This window comes from Lissotriton vulgaris, chromosome 4_1 (genome assembly GCF_964263255.1).
Source record: "Lissotriton vulgaris chromosome 4_1, aLisVul1.2, whole genome shotgun sequence".
Lineage (NCBI taxonomy): Eukaryota > Metazoa > Chordata > Amphibia > Caudata > Salamandridae > Lissotriton > Lissotriton vulgaris.
Window position 1 is genome coordinate 2,109,471,905 of NC_141691.1, and position 25,670 is coordinate 2,109,497,574.

At 43.2% G+C, this 25,670-nt stretch overlaps 1 protein-coding gene across 1 annotated transcript in view; it reads left to right on the plus strand.

Moving 5' to 3' along the window:
- Positions 1-12,955: 12,955 nt before the first annotated feature.
- LOC147725140 (chromaffin granule amine transporter-like) overlaps positions 12,956-25,670 on the plus strand; it is a 353,689-nt gene continuing 340,974 nt past the window's right edge. Inside the window, exons 1-3 of the mRNA XM_086967117.1 lie at positions 12,956-13,076; positions 13,849-14,188; positions 19,953-20,011. Of these exons, the coding sequence (XP_086823243.1) occupies positions 12,956-13,076; positions 13,849-14,188; positions 19,953-20,011 (520 nt within the window). The remainder of the gene's footprint in view (positions 13,077-13,848; positions 14,189-19,952; positions 20,012-25,670) is intronic.

Genomic DNA, 25,670 nt, shown 5'->3' on the forward strand with positions numbered 1-25,670 from the left:
CGCTCCCGATGATGACCAAAGCATATACCTGAAAAGGTATATAAAATACAAATACTACTGACCCTGTACTACATTCCGCCTTCTATTACCAGTCATAATTTTTTTTATCTCTCAAAGCTTACAATGACCCCAGAAAGTCTTTTGCATCGCTGTCAGTTGTAAAAAATCTTGTGCATTCCCTGTGTATGACTTTTAATTTAGCTGGGAACATCAAATACGCCTGCACCCCTTTAGCTTGAAACTCTGTTATTAACTGCCGTAACTGCCAACGTGTTTCAACAGATTGTTTAGATTTTGACATGTGTTTCCTGAGCGTCAGGACTCACTCCTAGCTTGCACTCCTTTATATTTTCCTTAAATGATTACTCCATTGTTTTTGTTTAGTTGTTTGTAAATTTTATTTTCATTTCCAAACGTTGTTAGTTAGCGAGTTTCTTTTTTCATATGACATTTCATTTTCTGTACAATATTTTTCACTCAATTTATATTTCAAACCCAATGCATTTCAATCGATAACGCCCTTCTCCAGGGGAATTCCTTTATCCAAAAACATGAATATATCCTCATGAGTACACATAAAATACATTTTACAACCTTTGTAATGCGCAGTATCCATGATAATTTGACAATGGGTCATACTTCAAAAACCATAAATGAAACGTGAATGTGTGTGGGGTGACTGGTGGACATAAAAACGGTGTTACTGTGATACCTTACAGCCCACTTTTAGCAGAGTGTCGGCATGTCGGTACTGACCTTGAAATAATAGTAGTTTGTATTCCAAGCTGTGGAATCAAAAAGAAAGTAAAATGATAACCCGGTCGTTATAATCAGTATCTGTTCTTACCCGACGTTGATGCGTGTCTCCTCTCCTCGCTAACTCGGCGTGCGTCACTCTCTACGCGCTGTTTCCCTGACTCTATGGTGTATTCCCAGTCACGTGGTGTCGACAGTGGGCCGGTGTTTTAGGCGGGAGGTTGTGCAGGGGTGTAGTTTAACTGTTAAACGTGTGGGTGTGTAGATAATATATCAGACATTCTCAATGGTAACGAATAATAAAAGGGTGTACATAAATATAAACAATTGTTGACGTGTCAAAACGGTCTGTAGAATGAGACTGTTCCATGGAATGTTCAAAAAATGTTCAGAATTTTACAGAAAGCAATTTAAATCCATCCGTTCATTTAGTCCTTTCGGATGTGTGGTGCACAGGTGATTGATCCAGAATACCTCCCTCCTTAATAAGTAGTTATTATTGTCTCTTCCTGGGAGGGTTGCAACCATTTCCAAAATGCAAAATTTCAACTGGCTCACATTATGATTCGCTTCATTGAAGTGAACTGCCACCGTGGATTTCAGATTTTTTAGTCTGATGTTACTTTTGTGTTCAAAAATCCTTGTTTTTATTTTTCTTTGAGTTTTTCCCACGTAGGATAAGCCACATGGGCATCGTAACATATAAATGACGTTGCTGGAATCACATGTGCCTGAAACTTTCAAGTTTATAGACGTGCCTTTGGTGGGGTGATTGATGGTGCTACCTCTGATGATGGCTGAGCAATTGCCACAGTTGTGGCATGGTAGTGTGCCAGTATATTTTGTATGTGCTTGTTTATTGGTTGACTTGAGTAGTTCCTTCAAATTTCTAGTTCTCTCATATGCAAAAATTGGCAATTTGTCTTCCTCCAGGGCTAGTAATGGCCAATGATTTCTTATGATTCTTTTTATTTTCGAACTGCGTGTTGAAAATTTGGAAACAAACACGTTTCTTTGTTCATCTGGTTTGTTCGTTGGTGTTAATAGATGATGACGTTGCTCTTTATCTGCTCTCTCAGCTGCTGCCTCCAGAATGGGTTCAGGATATCCTCTCTTTTTAAATTTCTGTATTGTTTACACAGATCGGGTCTGACAAAAAATTCACAATCTAAGGCGCAGCATTTTTTGTCCGGCCGGGCCTTCAAAAATAGCTCCTACTGAGCCTGGGAGCTGTTAAAGGCCACTAATATGGCCCTTGGCTTTTTATCACGCTGGTTGACCTTAAATGGAAATCTGTGGGCCCGCTCCACCTCCCGATCCCAATCCTATTTAGTAACGCCTGGCAGTGCTTTTTTTAGAAGCGTTACAATAAACCCTCGAGTATCAGACCCCTCTTTCCCTTCAGGAATCTGCAAAAACCTCAAATATTTCTTCGAGAGCGATTCTCTATGTCCACAAGTTTCCAATTATTGTCCTCCTTAGTAGCCATATGCATGTCGATAGTCTTCTTATGCTGTGCAACTTCATCTTCTAAAGACGAGATCCGTGCTTCTGCTTCCGTTGCCCTTGCCAAGAACTCTGAATGTGACTTCACCAAGCATCTTACTGAATTATGTATTTTTTTAAATGAGTTCTGTACTCTCAAACTATCCTCTCTGGTCTCGTCTCTATGTTGCATCATCGCCTGATAAATCAGACCCAATGATATGTCCTCCCCCTCGGAGTCAGAAGAGCTGCTGCCGCCGCCGCCGCTGCCCCCTCGTTGCCTTCAATTTCCTCTTGAGCACCATTATCCCCGTCTTTTGCGCCCAATTGTAGTTTACGTACAGTTCCTGGCTCTGGGCCTTCCAATAAGTCAGCATTCATGCTGCTATGGTCACTACCCTCGTCCGATCTGCCATCCTCCATGCTCATGCGAGTGGCGTACAGTTCAGCTAAATCCTCCTAAGATGACATAGATTGGTCAGATAAAGAATAGAAATCAGCAGAGTTCGTTTCAGCGCCTACAGCTGACATTATACCATCAGTGTTTAGTAAATTTAATGTAGTGGCCGAACCACCATCATTTCCCTCCATGACTAACAATGTAGCATTGGAATCTACCATAGAGGGTGCCATAGCAGCCACAACGGCGGCGTCCTAGGAAGGGGCGTTGCTCAAAGCAGTCTCCTGTATACCTTCTGCAGACACCCCCTGGTCTCCAGAGATCATTAACCCAGTCTCAGTCTCAGTCTCTTACCATGCTGCCGTTTTCTAACATCCTTAACTTTAGTAACGGAGAACATTTCAGGTATTTTCTTCCTTGAGCTAGCAGCCACCCCCTCTTTGGCTTGTACTTCAGCCGTTACTGTCCCACGCTCGCCCGCCTTACTTGTTGTTGGTGCCTCTGCTTCCTTCCGGCGTTTCGTTAGCTGCTCCCTGAGCTCCTTGAGCCCGGCCTCTTCGCCCCTTTGGGCCCATCTTCTGAGCAGCTGTGTCCTGCCGCTGCCACAGTAGAGCGTCTTGAACACCCTTCCGACTCTGCACAACGCGGAATATCACGCTCCAGGTACTTCGAATAAGCTGCCTCCAGTGGGAAGCCCTCAGCGAGCTCCAAACTGCCAGCACTGCCGCTGTTCGCAGGGCAGTCATGCGGGTCTGAAAAGAAACGCCTTCGGCTGATAGCATTGCTGACTCCTTCTCTCCCTCGGCTCTCACTCAGTACGGCACAGCGCTCCAGGTGTTTCCGATGAGCTACCTCCAGCGGGATGCGGTCAGCGTGCTCCTTCTCTCCCTCGGCTTTCCCTCGTCTCAACTTGCTAAACTAACATCAGTCATCAGCCCATATCCGTCCAATTTCTGCGGTCTAAACGCTCCGGTCTTTCACCGCAGTCAGTGCGTACTCTGAGAGGTCCGACAGAGCGGCTTGCTCTCGCGTCCAGCGTGGACGCCATCTTGCCCCTGTGTACTACATATCCTTCTGATACGCAGCATCTCTCCATATAGGATGCTGCGTATCAGATGGGCTAGATGCCCTAGATGTGACACGCATCTGTTTATTCCTGCGCCATGGTGCACCGCATTGCAAATGCAGTGCATCATGAGTGGTGCAATGATTAACTTGTGTGTCGCATCTTTCCTGGCGCATCTCTGCTATTTTGCAGAGATGTGTTGGGTAATATAAATCTGTCTCTCTGTTGCATACCCTCTCTACGCATTCCTAAGTTCCTTCATTCCCTTACTCAATTTTTTAATCACTTATTTCCTACTTCTCACTTTCACTTACCTCCCTTTTATCATTCTCAAATCCCCTTCCTTCATAATCTTTCCATTTCTTTTACCTTCACTCCTCTAACCCTACTCTATGTACCTCTCTTTGTCCCTTACTCTCCTTCCATATGTCCATCCTCACTCCACTACTGTGACTCCTTCACCTTTACTTTCTTTTCCATACTGCTCTTCTCATAATTTTTAATTTCACTTAACTCAGTACCCTATCTTTAGACATCTTGGGGCAAATTTACAAGCCCTTTTGCGCCGCTGTTGTGTCACTTTTGTGACGCAGCAGCGGCGCAAAAGATGCGCCATGGTGTGGGCTATTTACAACGTGATGCAACTGGGAGATGTGTCAAGTGGTAAAGCCCTGCGCCTCAAGGAGGTGTTCCGGTGCAGGGGGGGGGGGGGGGGGGCGTTCCTGAGCAGGAACGCCTGCTAAAAGTGGCTGAGTGAAATCTACAAGATTTCACTCAATCACTTTTAGGCCAATGCTATGTCAAAACCCTGCACCTGCTGGAAGCAGGCGTAAGGCTTGAAGCAGCATTAGTTGCAGGTGGTCCTCCAGATGATGTGCTGGCCACAGCTGGTGGTATTTGTGTGGCCAGAGCTCTTGTAGATGCCTGTGCAAATTGCACAGGGTGCACTTGTCTGACATGCCTTATCATTGTATGTATCGAAAAGGAGTACTTTTTTGAAGGATTTCCTCTTGATAGAATACTTCCACATATAGTGCAAGTGACTTTCGGGGCATTCAATTTTTTTAGTCCTTCAGCAAAAGTAACAAATTTACATATGAAAGATTCCTTCCCTTTTCTTTGAGGCAGCCGATAATCTTCCCCAGAATCAGAAGATGAATCCTGTCTTGCAGCCTTTTCAGAAAATTCCCTGGAAAGTTGCAAAGGCTCCTTCTCCCATGAGAGTAAAACAGATAGTGAGGGAAGTGGGTGGGGTTTTTGAAAATTCTAGAACAGAAACTACTATGAACCAATAAAAAGTGTTGTTTTCGAGTCACATGATTTGACGTGCGCGCACCCGGTCGCGCACGTCGCTTGAAAATGGCGTTTTCCCCGATTTGCAGTGCATTGCGGGCGCGCGAGTTATAGTTACCTGAACTAACTATAACGGGGAATTTCAATGGTTTTATATGAGTAAAATGTCCAGCTAACTATAATATGTGTCAAACCTATGGTTTTTTTCAGTGGATTTCAAAGGTTTTTTAAATGCTAATTCCTAACTATAACATGTGTTAAACCTATGGTTTTTCAAGTGAATTTGCTAGGTTTTTTTAAATGCTAATTCCTAACTATAACGTGTGTGATACCTATGCTTTTTTTACTGAATATATATATATATATATATATATATATATATATATATATATATATATATATATATATATATATATATATATATAGTTGTAATTGGTGGGCACAAGTGAATTCTTTTTTATATCCAAGTTGCATTCGTTATCTTAAGTTACAAAATAAAAAAAAGATGTCCGCCATGTCATTCAGTAGGTGTGTGCATGTATGATGCGTGCTCGTCTTCTGAAAGGTGCATCTTCTTGACGTCAAGACACATACACTTCATGATGTATAGCACTGACACAAACATTGTCATGGGCCAGTAGATCACACAGGTGAGCCCCCTTGGCCTTCCACTTTGGGTGTATGTATGTGTGTGTATATATGTGTATGTGTGTATTACATAAGGAAACGGTTCACCAGCATCACCCAGCGCTACCCCAGCATCACTCAGCGCTACCCCAGCATCACTCAGCGCTACCCCAGCATCACTCAGCGCTACCCCAGCATCACTCAGCGCTGCCCCAGCATCACTCAGCGCTACCCCAGCATCACTCAGCTCTACCCCAGCATCACTCGGCGCTACCCTAGCATCACTCAGCGCCACTCCAACATCACTCAGTGCTACCCTAGCATCACTCAGCGCCACCCCAGCTTCACTCAGCGTCACCCCTGCATCACTCAGGGCCTCCACAGCATACATCAGGCCTCCACAGCATCCCTCAGGGCCTCCACAGCATCCCTCAGGGCCTCCACAGCATCACCTAGGGCCTCCACAGCATCACTCAGGGCCTCCACAGCATCACTCAGGGCCTCCACAACATCACTCAGGGGCACCACAACATCACTCAGGGGCACCACAACATCACTCCACGCCATCACAGCATCAATCTGTGCAACCATTCAACAACAACTGCTTCAAATATGTTCTCTCAATGTTTCAAGCTTTATTACAAATGTCACAAAAAAATAGTAATATTTCACTTCTGTTCTTGGATTTTCGTCACAATAAAATACACCGAACATAATCTTCACAAAAGTTATTTACAAAAGTTTAAGCTATTGCCATTATAAATTACAATCACTTTTATTTAAGTATTAATTATTTAAAAAAATTAAAAGCCATTGTTATTTGTAATATCAATACATCTAAGTCATGTAATACAAAACATGTTGCATTACAAATGCTATAGGTGTCACATTTGAGAAAGTTATAACTATTGGCATTGTAAATGACAAAGCTATTAATTTAGCTATTTTCAAAACCAACACATAATTAAAAAATTGTCATTTACAAGACCAATAGCTCAAACTTTCATAATGCGAGACCTATTGCATTGCAAATGCTTGTCTATATATACATTAGCAGACAGCCACCGAATTGCGGTGTCCCACTTCCTCCAAATAGCTTTTGAGAACAAAACACATGCGGGGCAAAGCAGAAACATTGCAAAGATAGCTCCTGACAAATGTACTAAAGCATTCACAAGGTACACAATTTAATGTAAGCAAGTTAGATCTTCATTTTCTTGATTTTTTGTTCTTTGACATCTTTTAGATATTTTCTGTGCTTTTTTTAATTTTAACTTCATGTAGCAGCAATTTGTGTCCGAGTTGCCTCTGGTAGTGCGCTTTATTTAATTATTTTCACACATGAATTAGTCAGTAAACCACTAAAAAGGAATTCCATATTAATTATTTGCCTTCTAGATTTGGTGCTTTTTTCCACACATCATACTTTTTAGAAAATAACTTGTGCGGTGAACATTTTGTGGGTGGTGAATTTTTCATAACAGAAGTGGTAGTCTGGAGAATAAAAATTGAAAAATTGTGTCCATGCTTCTGTGAACACCTTTGAATTTGTGATCTTCTTTCTGAAGCCTATTTATATCTCGGGTAGCAATTACTATTCATTTGCAGCAGTAGCCTTCAAACATTTTGGGCCTCATCCGAGTGCCTGGTTATTTGATGTTATGGAACTGCCAAGCCAATCCAGGTTACTTACCTCTGACTATCCTTGGGCCTATCAAGTCAAGCCACCTCCTAAAATAACATAGAGACAGACATACAACCTAAGCCACCATCCCAACCAGCTGGGTATAAAACCTACCATTTGTTCCTAGAATAAATCATCATTGCACCCATTTCATAAAAGCTTAATGCAGGGTTGGATTGAGACTCAAAATCGGCCCAGCCACACTAAAGAAAAGTGGCCCACATTTCCTCAAAACAATGCTTCGGCGAAATTTTATTTAAAAAAATGGGGGGGAGATGCAAAAATATGCCTGGATTTGTTTATACTGCGGAGTTAAAACAAGTGAGGCCACTTCTGCTCATGCCCCCTGTCCTGCTAGGTATGCATACATTAATGGCCTGGTGCAGCGAAAGAAAGGGAGTGACACCTCTACCTGTTCCTAAATGGGAGGTAATGGACATCCATCTAACTCCAAAAAGGCCACTCAGACACCCACTGGGCTGCTCTCTGTTTCGGAACAACAGTGACACCGCCCAAATCTGCCCTCCAGACTGCTCCAAAAGCATCCCACAGTTGGAACTCGGCAACGGCCCCTCAGGCATTGCCCAAGTGCCCGCGTTACCAATCCGATGCTGGCTCAGGCCTATGAAGATGATTTGAGTGCAAACAATCCTCAGAAGATCCAAAGAGATCTTGGATTTTAGATTCATGTTAGATATAAGGTGGAAGCAATATTGAAATGAGTATGTATATAAATATGGAAGATGTGATCAAGGCTATCTCTAGCCGAAACGCGTCATGGCTGACTGGTGCTGGGCTAACATTCAATAAAAGAAAATTTGCACCATCTTTGGGTCTTGCTGGTTCCTGTTTTCCTGAGTGGCTGAATTCGCTGCATTGGTTTACTTTGGGAGCTCTACATACCTCATAAATATGGAAGTATGTATGTATGGAAGTATATATTATTTATTTATGGTGAACCTAGCCAAAAGGCAGCAGAGTGCTGTACATGGTCAATGCCAAGCTTAAAGTCAGCCAGTAATAGGAGAGGAATCTAAATTGCAGACAGTTAATGCATTGCACTGTAGTGTACTTTAAAGAGGTGAGGCTTTGATTCATTCTTTAAATAGAGCAGCATTGTGGCGGTCATAATGGATAGAGGGCTGGTGTTCCAGGTCCTAGGTACATGAATGGGAAAGGCCTGTTGTCTTGTTTTTTTCTTTTTTAAACTTAGTGCCAGATTCATCAAAGGATTTCTTTGCACTTGCTTCACGCAAGGTGGCACAAGTGCAACGCACTCCTTAAGCCAAAGTTACCAAGCCATGCACTTTGCATGGCCCTGCATGGCTTGGCAAATCTGCAGTAACGCAAGTCACTGCCTTGAGTTACTCTGTGCTGGTAAGATGTTGCATGAGTGTAGAGTGAGTGTTACCACGCATCTATCCATGCATACCCATATTTACAAAGACAAGTAAACCTGGAAGCGCATCAAAGTATGCATTTCCGACAGAGGCATAATGTATGTATAGGCATTTATATAGCGCACTACTTACCCGGAGGGTCCCAAGGCGCTTCGACCCCTGCGAAACCCTTCCTGGCTTCCCTGAGAGATGGTCCCTTAGTGGGTATCTCCAGGGTGAGACCAGGCATCCCCGGCGGTCTGGTGGGGCCGTTAGTGAAGATGAGGCAAGCTAATGCCCAGAGTTGCCGAGTGTGATCGCTGATCAGAGTGGGCACCGGGGCGAGAGAATTATCGAGTCCGCTGACCCTGGTCCGGAAACCTGCCGCGTCGGGAATCGAACCCTGGTCCCGGGCCGTCCTCTGCTCTCGGGTCTGCCGCCTCTAACCAGTGAGCCACACTACTTCACAGGAGAAACATATTTATTTTTCCTCTTTTTTTCTCTTAGGCTGCATTTTACAGCACATTTAGAAAGAAAAAGTACCTTCCTGCACAAAAACAATCCAGTCTGCAACACAGGCACCCTTATATTAGAGTGCAAGGGAGCCTGCATTGGCACTTGGCAGCCACAAGGGCACCAGCGCAGATAGAAAGCAGTAATGAACCATTTGTTAGTAATTATGGTTCATTCCTGCTTTCTCCATTTGATGCAAAGCAGCTGAGCAAGTTCATCATCATAAACTTTATTTCGGTCATTGCGAACATAGAAGTGCAAATGCATACAGTAACTGAATCCGGTAATAAATACGTGACAGAGGTTCGTTAAATACAACACGTTGATTACCAATTGATTTGTACCGGCCACTGATAGGACGATTAAAACAACAGTTAAAAGGGTAAAAAATGTGGTATCAAAAACGTATAACCCAATTAAATTGCGCAGAAGACCGACCATACAATCACTATGTTGAAAAGTGATCAGTTTGCAGGCATAAGAAACATAAAAGAATTGAGAAAAAATTAGGAAGTGCGCGCCATCGCCACTTTGATGCGTACCTTTTAATGATCTGCATTTTACCAACAAGCTTGGCAACTGCGCAAGCAACTAAAGGCCTGGAATCGAATTTCGGAATGTGCAGGTCTTCTTGGGGGCATCAAATTCCCAGCAACCTGCAAGCAGGGGCTAGCTATTTATTTCTCGTGGAGTTATACAGAGGGCAAAAGAAGAAAATATGGCTAATTGTCTGAACGATGAGAGTGCAACCTGGACAGCACTGCATTGCAGAGGAGGGCCGACAACAAGCTGCAGTAAAGGAATTCACAGGAAGGGAGCTAAATCTAAATTGGATATAAAGCTTCCTAGCCTGTGGGATTGTGATAACCTCCATTCCATAAATTGTAATGTGAGACGGCCCTGGCCAATTCAGTAACAGTAGTGTGCACCACCCAGTTCCAGTATTGGGTCTAGACCAGTCCTTTATTGGGAAATAAACTGGAGACTTTGGCATCCCACAAGCTTCCTAAACCCATCGCTGTGAGCAGTGACCTGACTTTAGTAAACCACACAATTTTCCCACACAATTTTCTTGAAGCAGTCAAGTCTGCAAACTTAGTCAAGAGCAGCAGCGTAATGGGAGAGCTCAAGGGTTAGTTTCAAGTGCAGCTAGAAAAGCAGGGGATGAAGCCTCACTTCATCCACAATTGACGGTCTGCCTACATCTAGCCTTAAGGGATGAAGTGGAGTGGTCTGGGCAAAGGAGCAAAAGGATCTAAAAAAATGTGTTCTCTGCAGCGAGGAGGCCTTCCAAATTCTCAAATCCTCAAAGTTCGGAACCATACAAAGCGGAACCCACTACCTTATTGTCATAAATCTGGAGTGGGGCTGCTATTGGTTAGGTCTGGAAAGCCCATGCTCCTTGATCAGAGCCCCAGTGGTCTGCTTCTGCTGAAGAACTCACTACATAATTTGGTGTTTCCAGGTCATTTTCTCAGATAGAGTTACGCCCAGATAGTCAAATGTGGCTGCTCACTTGAGAGGGATCCCCCAAAAGCATTTTGCCTTTAAATTAACACCTTCCATGCTATGGCTTTTCCCCTCCTGTGCTGGAAAAGCTCGAAACGTTTTTGGACACAAGGGAACCCAGTAGGGGACCTTCGGACCGTGGGTTACTTTAACTTGTTATAGAGAACAGGGATCCTAAGGATTCAAAATATCACATGCAGATAATAATATAGACTACAGTCAGTACTATATTTTTGGAAAACGTCCAGCCGGACGTAAATTTATTCATAGGATAACATAGAGTTGTGTTGGCCCATGGAGGGGCCACAGATAGTGGCAAGATAGGGTACAGTCCTGTACCTATCCCGAAAGGTTTAGAGGAGATAAACCAGGAAGAAGGAGATAGAGCAAGGAAAAAGTTTTTCAGGCAAGCAAGAAGTTTTTTGAGCCAAAAGGTGACTTGTAGTTACAGTAAATACAGTTACAACAAATTCACCCTGCAGTGTCAACAATTTCAAATAAACATATTAAGTAATATGCTACACTGTATTTTGCGGTAACACTTCTTTAAAAATGGAATCACCACATCATCCTTCCACAAGAGCGGTTTCGGAGTCCCTGCGGCAATTTCAGTGGCTAGTGCCCATATATATTGAGACCAATTAACAATGCCATTAAGAAAAACATCGCCAGGTACACAGTTGGGCCCCAGAGCTTTGTTCCTAACTACAGAGTTTATGCTTTGTGTGATATTTTTGCTAGAGAAAATAGCCCAGTGGCCTGGAGGCCGGTGTAGTTGATGGTGGGGCCTGTAATAGCCAAATCCCCAAATCCTGTATATACTGTAGAGGAATGTTGATACCAAGTGGCGATGGCAATGTTTTTAGTGGGTGGCCTTTGTCTTTCTGCATTTCCCTTGGTGACTAACAGCCAAAACAGTTGTGAAGCTTTCCTCTGGCGAGCGTTACTAATCTGGAGCCGTAGATCCTCATCCCATTCTCGTTAAGTTCTGGCAAAGGCTGTCTTTTAGGATCTTCTTGCTTCTCTAAGTTCCACCACATTGTTTGCTCTAATAACGATGACCAGTTTGGATCTTAGGTTGCTACACTCCTGGTTAAACCAGGAGTGTAATCTGGCGAATTTTGACTTACCCAGTGGCCATTGAGGCATTTTAAAGAAGGACGCTAACTGAAGTATAAAAATGTGTATGGCAAGGCATGATCTTTGGGAACCCATCCTGCTGCTCAAGTAGGCTATGTAATACGCTAATGCTGTCTCTTTGGTTACACTTTATGACTTCAGGTTTCAATGTGTCAGCAGGTACTCATGCCCATTTGAGTCGTCTATTGTCATTAGTTGGGCATACCTTCTGGTATCTTGCTACCTTGTACTGCGTCAAGTATTAAGAAATATGGCCCTTAGTCTTCAGCCTCATGGATTCCTGCCTGCGGGTGTGCTAAGAACCAAACACATGAATATAATAATCAATATATACTATTGGTATATATTTATTTATCGTTGAGATTTATTCATTTATTTTTGAAACTACTTTAAATAATGCATTTAAAATAATTTCCAAAGGAAGTTTATTTTGATTACATACCTCCATTAATTTTTATGAGAGGATTTTGCAATACCTGTGTTTGGCCATGTGTGCAGCTGTAATTACTGCTGTTTTTTAGCAGTAACTGATTTTGTGAATAACCAAAAAGAAGTAAACTTAATCAGAATTGTAAGTTATTCAGAAGTGTAAATTACCTTTGTAAATGAGGCTCTCTCTCTTGGTTGAACTGAACTTCAGGTAGCTGATCAACATCCAGGTCTGCATAAGTTGCAGGCAAGGTTTGAGAAGTTGAATGTCTGAAGCAGAGGAGACTTTCAAATAGAGTTGTGTATCATTGGCATCTTTGAGTAGCTTGATGTTAGTATGTATGATTAGAGTGTCAAGTGGCTCCATGTACAGGGTAAATATGACTACGGTATGGTAAGGATGTAAAACAAGGGAAAGAGGGACATGAAAGAGGAGAAAGGCCATGTAGCTTAGTGGGGTATTAAGGGCCCATCACATGAACGTAGGTAGGTTTGTTCTCTTGCACAAAGTCTAAGTTACATTTCTGCTTGTACCAAATTGTTTTACCATTCTCTTGACACGTTATCCAGACGGGTTTTCTCCATTTTCAGCTCGGATTGTTTTCTGGGAACCTTCCCAGCCTTGTTAACACCCACCAGCTCTCCCCTCTGGACCTGAAGACCCTTTGCTCACAATGAAGTTTGGTGAATATGCTCCCTGCCGGTGGCTGAGAAAAAGCAGAGAGTCACAGAAACTGGTTGTGGTGGTGGTGTTTGTGGCCTTGCTATTGGATTGCATCCTCCTCACAGTTGTGGGTACGTACAGTGCATGTTTCTTTCATATTAATGATGGTGGTGGCAATGAGAGTTCAGGCCACAGGAACACATATCTGAGCACAACTGTGTCATCACCAGGCTGTGTGCTTCCTTCATTCCAACCAGAAACAGGGGTACCAATGAAACACAATCACATTTTAATATCACCTAACAACTCCAAATGTGGTACTCCCAGAGGAAGTAAATGTCTTTAGATACTGTGGTGTATTCTACTACCTCTTGATGCTGGCTACCCTTCTTTGTCTACCCAAAACACCAACACACAGCACGTCACAACTTTTTGAAAGCTGCATAACCAGAGAAAGGACAGTACCTTTATTATTATCATTGGGTGCCATTTATCTTCTCTTTTTGAGCATGAAAAAAAATATATCTATAAATTCATTTATTCCTTCTGTCATTATGTGACACCAGTGGGACTGCCCTTTAATTAGGTTAATACAACTAGCCTTGAAACAAAACCTGTGCATGTTTGTCACAGTCAGCAATGGAGCAGCAGTAGCAGCATTTCTTTTGTTCAAAATATACAAATGTGTGGCCACTGTGCAGACTGAATAATCACATTGACAACCAGCACCGCAACTAGGTTCCAGTATTTCAAAATGAGTTGTTGTGCTCTTTTGCTGAGCCCTGGAACACACCTGCTCAAATGAAACACGTCGAGCAATGTTTGTTATACTCTCCTTCCAGAGCCCTTACTCCTGGTAGCCTGCATATGTTATATGTCTTAATACCTCACCCTTTCTTCCAGTGCCTATCGTGCCAATGTTCCTGTATGAAAACCAGAATGGATCTGAACTAGTGAAGCACCTGCCAGAAGCTCAGGCATTCCCAGATATTTTCAACTTTACCTCTGTGCTTTCACATGATAACTCTACCTACATCCTTGCTAACAGCAGTGTTCCTGATGGTGGGAATAGCACAGACATTGACATTACTTATGCAACTGAACCCGCTGAAGTGCCAAAGAACAACTGCATACGTGGCCAAGACTTCCTGAAGGATGAGAATATGCGCGTGGGACTACTTTTTGCATCTAAGGCCCTCATGCAGCTCCTTACGAGTCCATTTGTGGGCCCCCTTACAAACAGGTAAGCAACAATATCTATTAACTACACTGCAGGTATCTGCCTGTGAATGCAGGGTGGGGAAGCATAGGTGATTAAGACAGATATGGTTTTCCCAAGCAGGTGAAAGGTAATCTTTCCCTAGTAGTAAGATTTGCCAAATGTACTTCAAGCCCAGCTGGGAAAAATCACCTGTAGATGTAAATATTATGTAGGGTTTCATGCCCCTGTATAATCTGTCATCTCTTTTGCAGTTAACACGTCTATGTAATGTTTTTGCCCGTGCAGGCTTCACTATCTCCAAAAGGCTAGACTGTCACTCAGTTCTTCACACATGGCCCGACCAATGTAACTCAACCATGGCAAGGACAGTCCCCCACTCACATACTCACACTTTTGGTAGGGAACCCCATTTAGGGATCAGAATAGATGCCATTGCCCTTGACCATTATCAATTACACCCTGACCATTTTCTGAAAGTGTTTGGTAGGACTTTGCCATCCAGACCCTAAGCAGCCCTCATGAAAGCCCTCTGGAGCCCTGCCTTTATCACTGAAACTAATGCTATGCACTTCTACACTTTACATTGCAGCCCAGGCTTCCATACTACCATCCTGATCATGTTCCCTGTTGTCTGTTCTCTCTCCAAACCTTTCCCAGCTCATGCCCTGGTGGTGGTATTCTATTTTCAACCTTGATTCCTGAATCCTACAGACCTTCTAAACTTTTTTCACCGCTTTCTAAACTGTTCGCTGCCTTGGCTACCACCCGTACATCCTTCCGGGCCTTCCTGTGTCCTGTCTTGGGTCTGCTGGTTTCCCTGGTCGTCCCCTTTCATAGTCCCAGTCCTGCTTATTATCCATTGGTGATTCCCTGCACCTGGTTGATTGCTTGCACCTTGTTCTTTCTCCCTGCCCTTGTGCTGCTCGCCTGAGCCTCCAGCTATTTCAGCCTTGAGAGAGCAGAGTGCAGCGGCTCACAACTGACTCCGCTCCTTGTTAGCAATATTCAGTCATGCCTTTGTTTTTCCTTTTCATTGCTGTTTGATTCTAAGTTTCATTTTCTTATTGCTTGTTTCTGTTGCCAGTCTCATGTTTATCCTGCCTCTTTGTTTCCCTGTTTGCCTTGATCCTAGATACTGTCAGCACACATTCAGACCTGTCTTGTATATGCTGGTTTCTTGTGTTGTACTCCTGTGTTCCTGTTCTGTCCTAGTTAGTGTGCAGAATTCAATCAAACTCCGTTTTGTGTATTCCAGTCCTGTTACTCCAGTCCAGAGCTTCCTAAAGCCCAGTCCCTTTTTCTGTTTTCCTTTCACGTTTCTTCTTTGTCTTCTTGTGTGTTGATATTGCATCCTGATTTTCATTGCTTCCAAGAGAGTCAGGGCTTGCCTATGGCACAGAGAACCACCAGCACTCCTTCTCTGTAGGAGCTGCAGGGTGTCTTCCTGAACTCTCTGGGGTTAATCTGCTCCTTGTCTTTTTGTCAGATCTTTCTCACCTCCCAGAGAGATCCCTTTCAAGGAGCAGACAAACAATCCTTCAAGATAGTTGGTCTATAGTTTCACTGCTTCTACATCCCTTTTTGTGCTTGTCTTATCTTTATAGTTATAGTCCATGATCACTGCCTGTTCCAACCTGCTGATGTCCTCTTTCCATCCAAACCTTCAGGTTCTCAATTGCTTGCACTGGCGGCTCCTCCGCTATGGCGTAGGGGCATCGCCCCACTGCTTTCTCGCAGTGCGAGAAGCCTAAGCAGAAAATGGTAATAACTAAAAGTTATTACCATTTTATGTTTGCTGGGCGGGGCAGGGGAGGAGTGGTTTGGCCACTCGTAGGTGTGCAAAAATCGGTTTGGTCATCCCTCTCGGGCCTCCCAAAACCAGTCATATGCACTTTGCCCTTCTCCATGCGGACTGCGTTGCAGACTGCATGGAGAACATCCACACCCCTCTAGCCCCTGGCTGAGCATCAGGTCACGACACTCCAGACCAATCACAATGTTGCATTGTTGTGATTGTCTTAGGGGAAGGAGCCTGGCTGCCTGCTTCCTGTTTCTGCCGGAGGCAGGTGAGCAAGAGAGCTGGAGCAGTGAAGAAGCTGGACCCAGGGGAAAGATATGTTTTTAACTATTTCTTTTTTAAATGATGACCGTCGCGTGATCCCCCTCCCTGTGTGACACCCACGCCCGCCCCCACCCGCAAACCATGCCAGCCGCTACTGACCCCTTCTCTAGAAACCCTTTGTTCTTGCATCGAGCAAGAACCACTATTGTGCTGGCTTGTCCTGAAATCAGATAGTCGCCTTGGCAGTTTGCCCTGAACTAACTATATCCCTAGCAGTGCTGGGTTCTTGCCTGGAATGATAATTGGAGAGCCAGCTGCGATGGCAGTTTCTATTACAGTAGGCATCCACTGACTTGGATATAGGCAGGAATCATAGTCAAGTAGGAATTACTTTCAAGCACTTTGAATCTGTACATTAGATGTGAATGGCTCTGAGTGCTTTCCAAACTCCATTTATATGTAGGCCACCCAACACTAATGTTGTTTCAAACATATAAATAAACATACAGTCTTCTTCCAGGTTAATCAATTCATTTAATGGCTTTTGTTTATAATTAAAATATTTCTATTTGGCACATTTTAAATTCTGCACCTTTGTCCAGGATCATCTTGAAGTTCATTAAATGTGTCCTTTCACTTCAGTTTAAAATGTGTATCCAGCAGTCGGCCAAATCAAGGGCGGTGCTTCAGCCCCATGGACAATTGTAAACATGCGCAGGAACCACTGTGATGGCAGTTCCTGTCAATGGTGTAAATGCTTGATGGACTGTCTCTTGGAAAACATTTACAGGGTTTTTCATTTTTCAAAATCAAACTCCTAAAGCGTGTGTTCGATTTTGCAAAATGAAAAATGAATGGTGTCCCACACCGTGGACGATTTTTTCTTTTACTGTGCCTTACCTTTGGGGTTTACTTGACACTGGCCAACAACAACGTAAAACCATAAAGCCATCCACTCAAAGGACCTAGTTTGCAAAAGTAAGCTTACCATTTTCTGGAAGTTTATGATGTTTTGCAATTCACAAAGCAATTTTACAAGCATTATCTTTACGAATTTGGAGTCTCCATGCTCACGGCACAGACTCTACACATAAAATGATAAAGAGTCATAAAGATACTACTCGTAATATTGCATTGTGAATTGCAAAAAATCATAAACTTACACAAAAGTGTAAATTTACATTTTTGAACTAGGCCCATCATAGGGCAGATGGTGAAATGGGTAAACAGCCTCTAGTGCGCGGCTGCTACTGCGCATACCATTACTTTGCAAGCGTTACTACGCTTGCGATGTTACAACTCGTACTATTTGTACGCAAGCTGTTACATCACAAGTGTAGTTACTTTGCATGCGAAGTAATGGTATGCTTTAAAAGACAATGATCCGTGTTGTTGTTAGGAAACTGAGGCTGTTTCCTCACAACGACGTGCACCGCCCATCAGAGACGACGTGAGGACGGTCCCAAAAGGTGAGAGGAACCATGAGGAGAGTGAGGTAAGAAGAATATAGTGTGTTTTTGTAGTGGAGTGTAGGGACAGGAGTGTGGGTCGGGGGTTCGTACTGGTGTAGAGTATTAGGGTTTAGGGTGGTGTTTTGGTTTATATGTAGTGTAGGGGGTCGAGCTGGGAGTAGTGTATTAAGGTTCAGGGTAGTGTTGTGTTTTGTAGTGTAGGGGTTGTGCTGAGGGTAGTGAGTAGGGTTTAGGGTAGAGCAGTTGTATGTAGTGTTAAAGGTTTCAGTGTAGTGTTGTCTTGTATGTTTAGTGTAGGGGCATGTATGAGTAGAAGTGGTTTGCGAAGTAACGGTCTGCGCATTAAAATACAGTTGTTATATTTTTAATGCTTTTGTGAAGTTATGGTAAGCGTAGTAATATAATGCGTACTAATGCCATTTGCGATGTAAAAACATTGCACTAAAAGCATGCGTAGTAATGGCATGCTTTGTACCGTCATACATTTAGTGATATGTGTTAACCTCCGACGGCCCATGTTCAGTCGGGCTGTCATAGGAGTATCTTGGCGCCAGAGTAGGCGCCATCATTGACATATTAAAGCTTCTCCCCCTTCTAAATACGGAAGTGTGACATAGACTTTAGTTTAGAGGATACTCCATTGTGATGGAAGAACCTCTCCACCAAACTCTAAATCATCAAGTGAATTATAGGTAAATTCAATTAAAAAAAACATTTATTTGTTTATTGCATAAAATAGGAATATACATTAACACTAATCCAAACATGTGAAGCTGCATTTGACATATAGGAAAAGTATTGTACAAAAAGTTATAATTGAGCTACATATATGTAGTAGAATTAAATATTTGAAAGTAAGCCCTAGAAAGTGATGAAATGTAAAAATATAGTAATTATTTTCTATTTTAAAATAAATTAACTATGGCTTTAAAGAGCACTCACGTGTTTCAGCTAATTTCAAATACTTGTGGTCTTTATCAGGGCACAAAAAAATGTCTTTTTTATAAATTGCCCTGTTAGCCTTATGCAATAAACTGTTGATATCACATTGTTTTCCTATTGTATTGCCTCCTGGATGCCCCACATTCTCTTTTCACCTGAACACTTTTGCTGTGTCATTTGATTCATGGTGAATTCGATATTGTCAATGATCCAGCAATAAATAGGATTTAACTGATTTCCTTTGAAGGATATCTATGATTATTTGATAATTGTTTTATCATTGTTTATCACAGTCAACGTGATTAAAGTAATTAACTTTTTTAAATATCATCTGTAATTTTAAAAATATTGATTGGGATCTTGTGCTTAATTATCTGGTCCTTAAGAATAATATGGTAAAAGAGGGTTAGGATTATTGTGTAATAATCTGTGACCATCACAATATCTATAACATGTTGTTACAGAGAAACTACAACTATTTCAAGGAGTGGCAGTACTTTACATGTTTAAAACATCTTGAGGAATGTGCTTATATAAGGGTAGAACCCAACAAAATAACAATGCCCTACATTGAATCCTCATGTGTATCATTCGCAGAGAAAGAACATTGTCACACCAATTCTGTGTTCATATTTCCTTTCTCTTTCTCTTGCTAATATGTAGCTATTTAATTTCACAAATGCCCATGGCAGACAAAGTTTCTCTTGTTCAGTATGCACAGAGAATGTTCAATGATAACAATGAGGGTTAAAAGATAAACATTCTCTTGTTTAAAGATCATATTCAGGCAGTTTTGGAGATAATCTGTGCCCTTTTCGGAAGCATATGAGATCAGAGTTAGAAAGACAAGAATTGCCTAAAAAGTCAGAAATTCACCTCAATGCTTGGAACCCAGTAGAGTCGGTGCAAAGATTTTGCACCCTAATCCTAGTGAGACTTTGTCGCCACTCTCCTACGGTGTTATGATCACTATTGCTACTAGTGGGGAAACCTGGTGTCACCCTAAGGTGTCATCTAGTCTGCTACAATGAGCAAGATTCAAGCAGCCCTTGAACCCGTGTATAAGAATGTGTAGCCTAAAGACTGTTCAAAGGGAGAAAACATCTCTATATATGTGATGTGCTAAATGGGGGAACCAAGAGAACATTATGAAAGATGAGGGTACCATGATGAATAGTCCATGGTCATGTAAGTAGTAGACACATTTTTAGTTGTAGCATTGCATCATTATTAAGTGGTATGCCTCATAAATGGAAAATGGCCTTCTCATATACAGCGGCTTTGTAATGTCCTTTTTCTGCTTTTCCAGGATAGGTTACCACATTCCTATGTTTGCTGGCTTTGTCATTCTGTTCCTGTCCACCCTCAGTGAGTACATTTATTCTTCATCAGTTCTCTTCCTCTGCTCCCAGGAATGGTCACTGGTGATGGAGTTAGAGTACCTCACAGCCTGGTATCAGTGGAAATCTAAAGGAAATATTGTTTGGTAAAATGTTGCAATTTCATTGGCATATTCTGAAAGGTTTAGATACCAGTGCCAATAGAATTGGCTTGCAGTTAAAATGCTTTCTATCTCAGCGACAGTGGTGTTACAAATTCTCAATCAAAAAGTTGAGGAAGGCAACAACATTCGTAAAAACACTTCAGTTGAGCGTTCTAAGTGTTTTTACAAGGTGGCCGTCATCTTGGAGACAAAAATATCCCACAACATACCTGAAAGTGCCAAAGGAAGCATATGTATAAAAATAATATTAAATCTAGTTACACTCTGTTGACTTGCAAGTTAAACAAGTATCAGAAAAGCTGGCTTTGGCCATGAAACCTACTGGCTTTGCCAAAGCAATGTTGTGGCTTAGATTACCACTGCAAATACACATGCATCTGTAGGGGCCGTTTGAAGTGGGTTCTAAAACATTACAAAATGCATTAAAAGCTAGCCACTGCAGATAGCTACCTTAAAATGCATTTTCAGAGTTTTACCAAATGCTTTCAAACATGGCCGTTGCAGATGTGCGCACATCAGTGGTAGCCATCCTTGGATGGACTCTGCATAAATAAAACAGACTTAGTCAGAAATGTCTCCCGAAAATTGGTGTGCAGTCAGTCATTTTGTAACGGTCTGGAAACATTTTAATACTACCACCTGCTGACTTAGTTGCAGGTGTAAAAAACCAAAAAGAATTGGGGAGTACGGGCAAAAATATGCTGGGTGTGGGGAGAGAGAAGACACAGGGATTGGGGGGAATTAAGGGTGGGAGAGAAAGAGGATTGAAAGAGTCCCTCCCATGCAGGCAAGGTCTGACTTTAGAAGTGGAAGGATACATCATCCAAACAGAACACTGCAGACTGAAATGCTCCTGATTTCGACAGACTGGGGAACAGTGGAGATAGTGATTGAGTTAGGAGCAGAGAAGTGAGGTAGACAACAAAGCTACTCATCATGAGGTAGAGGCTGAGCCAAAGCCCACTCTAAATGTATGTAATGCAGTGTAAAAAAATAGGTCTTGCCAATACTCAGCACATCCCACAGTTACATAAAAGAGTGAGCTCCTTCTAAAAAGAGGGAGTCACTATCTAAACAAGGAAAGGATGAGCAGTCTGCATCCAAGCTTAATCTGCAGCACAGAATGCGCCCTTGAAAAATCGCTACGCAAACAAATGATGGCGGTAATGCAGAATAAATCATACATTCACCCCCAGTCAAGAGATCTGGGTTAAATCCATTGTTCTTTTGCTCACCATGCCACCCTAGTTAAGACCCAGCCGTATGCAAATCAGTCTTGACCCTGTGCCTCATGGAAATAGTCCAGAACTAACTGCCAAGCCAGGCCTTCCCTGGACCAGAAACAAGTGTCCTGGGACACGTTTCTGGGTATTACCCTTCATCAGCCAGGCTAGCTTGAATCCAGTATTACAAAAAACAAAGGTCCTATGCTCATTTGAGAATTTTCTGGAGCAAAAATAGGCTTGCCTATAGAATGTAGTAACACAAGCTCTACAAAACAATAATCACATCAATAACATTCAATGGTCAATATGTGGTATTGTTTCAAAAACAGTTGACGTTTCGATCCCTAGATCCTAGGTGAGCGGGATCATCATCAGGACTAATTAAAAAAAACTATTGCCTGATTTATCGCGTTGACGCCAAGAATCCGGCGTAGGACTCGTTAGCGGGTCTTCCCCGGGGAGATGCCGCAAGGCTTGGGTTTATCTGTTCTACACTGATAGTGGACCGCAAGGGGTTTTAAAACAAAGATGTAATTGGTGGCTGGTGGAGGGGTGTTCCAGGTAGCCATTGGCGTCAATACGATAAATCAGGTAATAGTTACTACATTCTATAGGCAAGCCTATTTTTGCTCCAAAGTATTTGCCTGACTATTTTCTGAATCTTGCTTTGTGCACTAGTCTATTGTCCTTTCCTCCCACCTTCTTCCTCTTGTTGGGTACAGGACTATGCACTTGTATATTTGTGTACTAATATTCCTTGAACTTATTCTTGAAAAACAAATTGAATTAAAATCCTCTGTCCAGTTGGACACTGGAAAAACGTATATAGTACTTATTGTGGTCTATATCTCATTATTGGTCTCAGAAAATTCTCAAATGAGCATAGGACCTTTTTTTGCAATAATTGATACCCTTGATCCGATGCTACCTAACGGGTTCCCTTGTTTATAATTTATAATAGCTTGAATCCAGTGGCACAGTGAGCAAGGATATTTACAACAAGGGGTGGTGAGGGACAGAGTCTCTGAATTAAACAGAATACTCTCACCCAGTCAAGAGATCAGGGCTAGATCCAACACCGTTTTTTAGCTCACTGCACCATCCCAGTTTCAGAACCTGGCTATATGCAAATTAGTCTGTTCCTGTCCCAGTGCATGATGGGAACAGGGCAAACCAAACTACAAAAGCCAATTCTTACACTGGGAAGGAAACAAGCTACCGGGGACCGGTTTCTGGCATGACACAGTAACCATACAATCTTACTGATGAATTCATGTTCGGAAACAGCACAGTGTCCTGACTGTGTAATGGTAATTTTAGGCTTCCTTTCCTATGAACTTTCAGATACAGGCTTTATTAGAGAAAATGGTGGAATTTTGAATATCAAAATAGAAATTCCACTGAAATATGTTGAGGGGCATCAATATTTCCCATGACCCGCAAAATGTCTTCTGAAATTGAGGAGCTAAGGCCCAAAATATAGTATCTCCTAGCTGTGTGGGCCCCTTGCAACCTTATTATGATTAAATAAATAAAAACATATTATATTCAGCATGCAAACCAAACGCCATACAACTTCCCAACGAAAGACCTTCTATGGGTTCGGTAGTTTCAATAATTGTTACAAGTACCATCACTTATGTTACAATGTAGTTTAGTGAGTGCTTTAAATGGGGAAATTGCAGGTGTTTACCTCGCTTGTTAGTGGGCGCAGAGAAGGTGTGCACAAGAGGTTTAGGGGTGAGGCACCAAGGCAAGGTAGGGTACATTGAAGGGTTAAGAGCCCCACATTTAATCAATTTGTTAGATTTCCTCAGAGTGCTTGTTCATTTCTGCTTCCAGTGCGCATGATGTCTTTGCGGTCTTACACGTTTAACGTATTTGTAATACTTTACACTGCACTATGGTTGTCATGTCCAGACTTCCAACTCTCCCTGCTGGTGCCTAAGCTGAAGTAGAATTTCCCTTCTACTCCATTCCTCTCAAGCATTAGTTGACCTTCCACACCACTTCTTAAGTTGCATTCCAATACTTTAAGCCAATCAGAAGATAAAATACCAGAAAGCAAAGTGGGATCAAGGAAAGGATGAGACCTTCACCCCCAAGGTGGAATGATCTGACAGTGAGGGATTCTGAGGCGTCCTTTTTCTTCTATCATCCTTTCCTCCAGGGTAAAACAGAAGCTGTGTAAGCTGCATGTATTGGGTACATCTCAACTAGATTCTCCAAGGGGTTGAGCCCAAATGGTGACATCTTTATATCAACCCACCGTCCAAAAACACAGAGAAATGGGAGTATCAAAGTGGCAATTAAAAATAATATTAAATGGGGGGCGTGGCTTGGACGGCAGTGGCGATGGCTGCCTAACCGAGTCGCTGTGCGGAACAGGGAGGCGACTTCTCCTAGATCCAGGCACCAAACCGACCATTCCGCCACCAGACCGCCAGATTTCAATAGCCCGAACTGAGCGGCGTCAACTGAGTGGCAAATTGAAGTTGGGACGGCACACATTCGCCCATAATTACGGTTCTCCCTGGCGCCTGTAGAGACGGCGTGGGCGAACTAAGATGGCGCCGCGACCCTGCTCTGGACCCGCCTGAACCCGGGAATCAACCGAGCCGGCGATCCTTTCTCGGACCCTTCCTCGGCTGCCCAAACGGAGAACGGAGGCTGCGAAATGCTCACAGGCAATTTCGGGAAGTGAGCACCCCTGTGGACTGCTGTATGCTATCGTATTCGCCCCTCAAACCTCCGCTCCGCCTGACCTTAAAATGGCAGCTGCTGGGACATTCTGATTAGCGCGGCCCGAGGTAAAGAGCTTCTGCGGGGGAAAGTCCTTGGCTTCAAAAAATAGTACATGCCTCCATCAATGCAGCATTTACGAGGAGTGCCCATCACCTCCTTGTGCTCAGGTCGACCCTCTGTTCTCTCTGCCCTATGTGGTTTCAGCTCACCAGTGCTCCTAACATGGCGTCCCATCATCCCTGCACCTAGCTCACCCACGTACCTATACTACTCACTGACCAGTTGGAATGAGCCTCATTCACCCAGGAGAAGCACCCTACGTTCTGGATTAGCACCACCGCAACCACAGTAAGGGGCTGGTAGTCACTCGCTCATAGGCTAATAAGATACCCAGTGCAGCTGCTTATGATTGAGCCCCTCGGCCTGTTCCCTGGCTGTTGGACTTCTGAAATTGTTGCATGCGCAATGTACATCTAGGTTCCTAACCCTTGCGCGGCAATCCTTAGCTTCCTTCCCTTGCTGTGTGTCAACTAGGCTGCTTCTTGTACATACTCCTCGATCTGTGTCACAGTACAAAGCACCAATGAGAGAGACATTGTCTGAGCCACGTTGGTAGCTAAGAAACTGCGCAACACCAATGCTCTGCAGCGCCCAGCGCCTTTTTTTAGAATCTCCATACCTAGCGCCTACAGAGACCCCGTTAACGCAGTGACAAGTGTCTCAAACAGGCGACCGCCCACCAGTCGTGCCTCAATTGCTATTTCTCCCGGCCTACCCTACTTCAAGCTCTACTGACCTGTCCCGCAATGGTGGAAAGAGAGGGCAGAGGCAATAACAAAAGGTGCACCCCGAACCAACGATATCAGACTCTCCCATCAAAGCTAGGGCAGATATAGCAGCCACCATGGATATGACACTCAAAAAACTGGCGGAAGTCCAGGATCTGGCTAAATCCACCAAGGGCAACACGGATTCCATGCAACTCAAGCGCACGTTGATTAGAGCAGATATGAGCACTATGAATAAAAGTCTGTGCGAAGCAGAACAACGCCTCAGTGACGTGGAAGACATGTCCCTTCAATCAGGGAAAGTAGTAAAGCGTCTTGAATACACCACCGATGCCCTTAGGAGACACAACACCGAGTTGGAGGACTGCAACAGACGGGGGAACATCCGCATCTTTGGCGTTGCAGAGAACTCTGAAAAGGATGCAGCATCGTGTGTAACATTCTTAAGAGCATGGATCCCAATGATAACTAAGATCGAATTCCAACACGGCTTCGAGTTAGACAGGGCGCGAATTCCCACCTTCACCGACAAAAAAAGAAAGGGCCAGCGTCCTCTGATATGCAATCCTCTCAGATTCCAATAAGTTGAAGCCATCCTTCAATTTGCAAGAAAGAACCGTCATATTTCCTGCAAGGCCAACGCATAATCTTCACTCAAGACTACTCAAAGGATACGGTTGAGCTGCGGAAAGGATTCCTCCAATTGCGAGACAAGCTTAAAGCAAAAAACATTCCATTTTTTCTTTGCAGGCCCTTCTAGATTT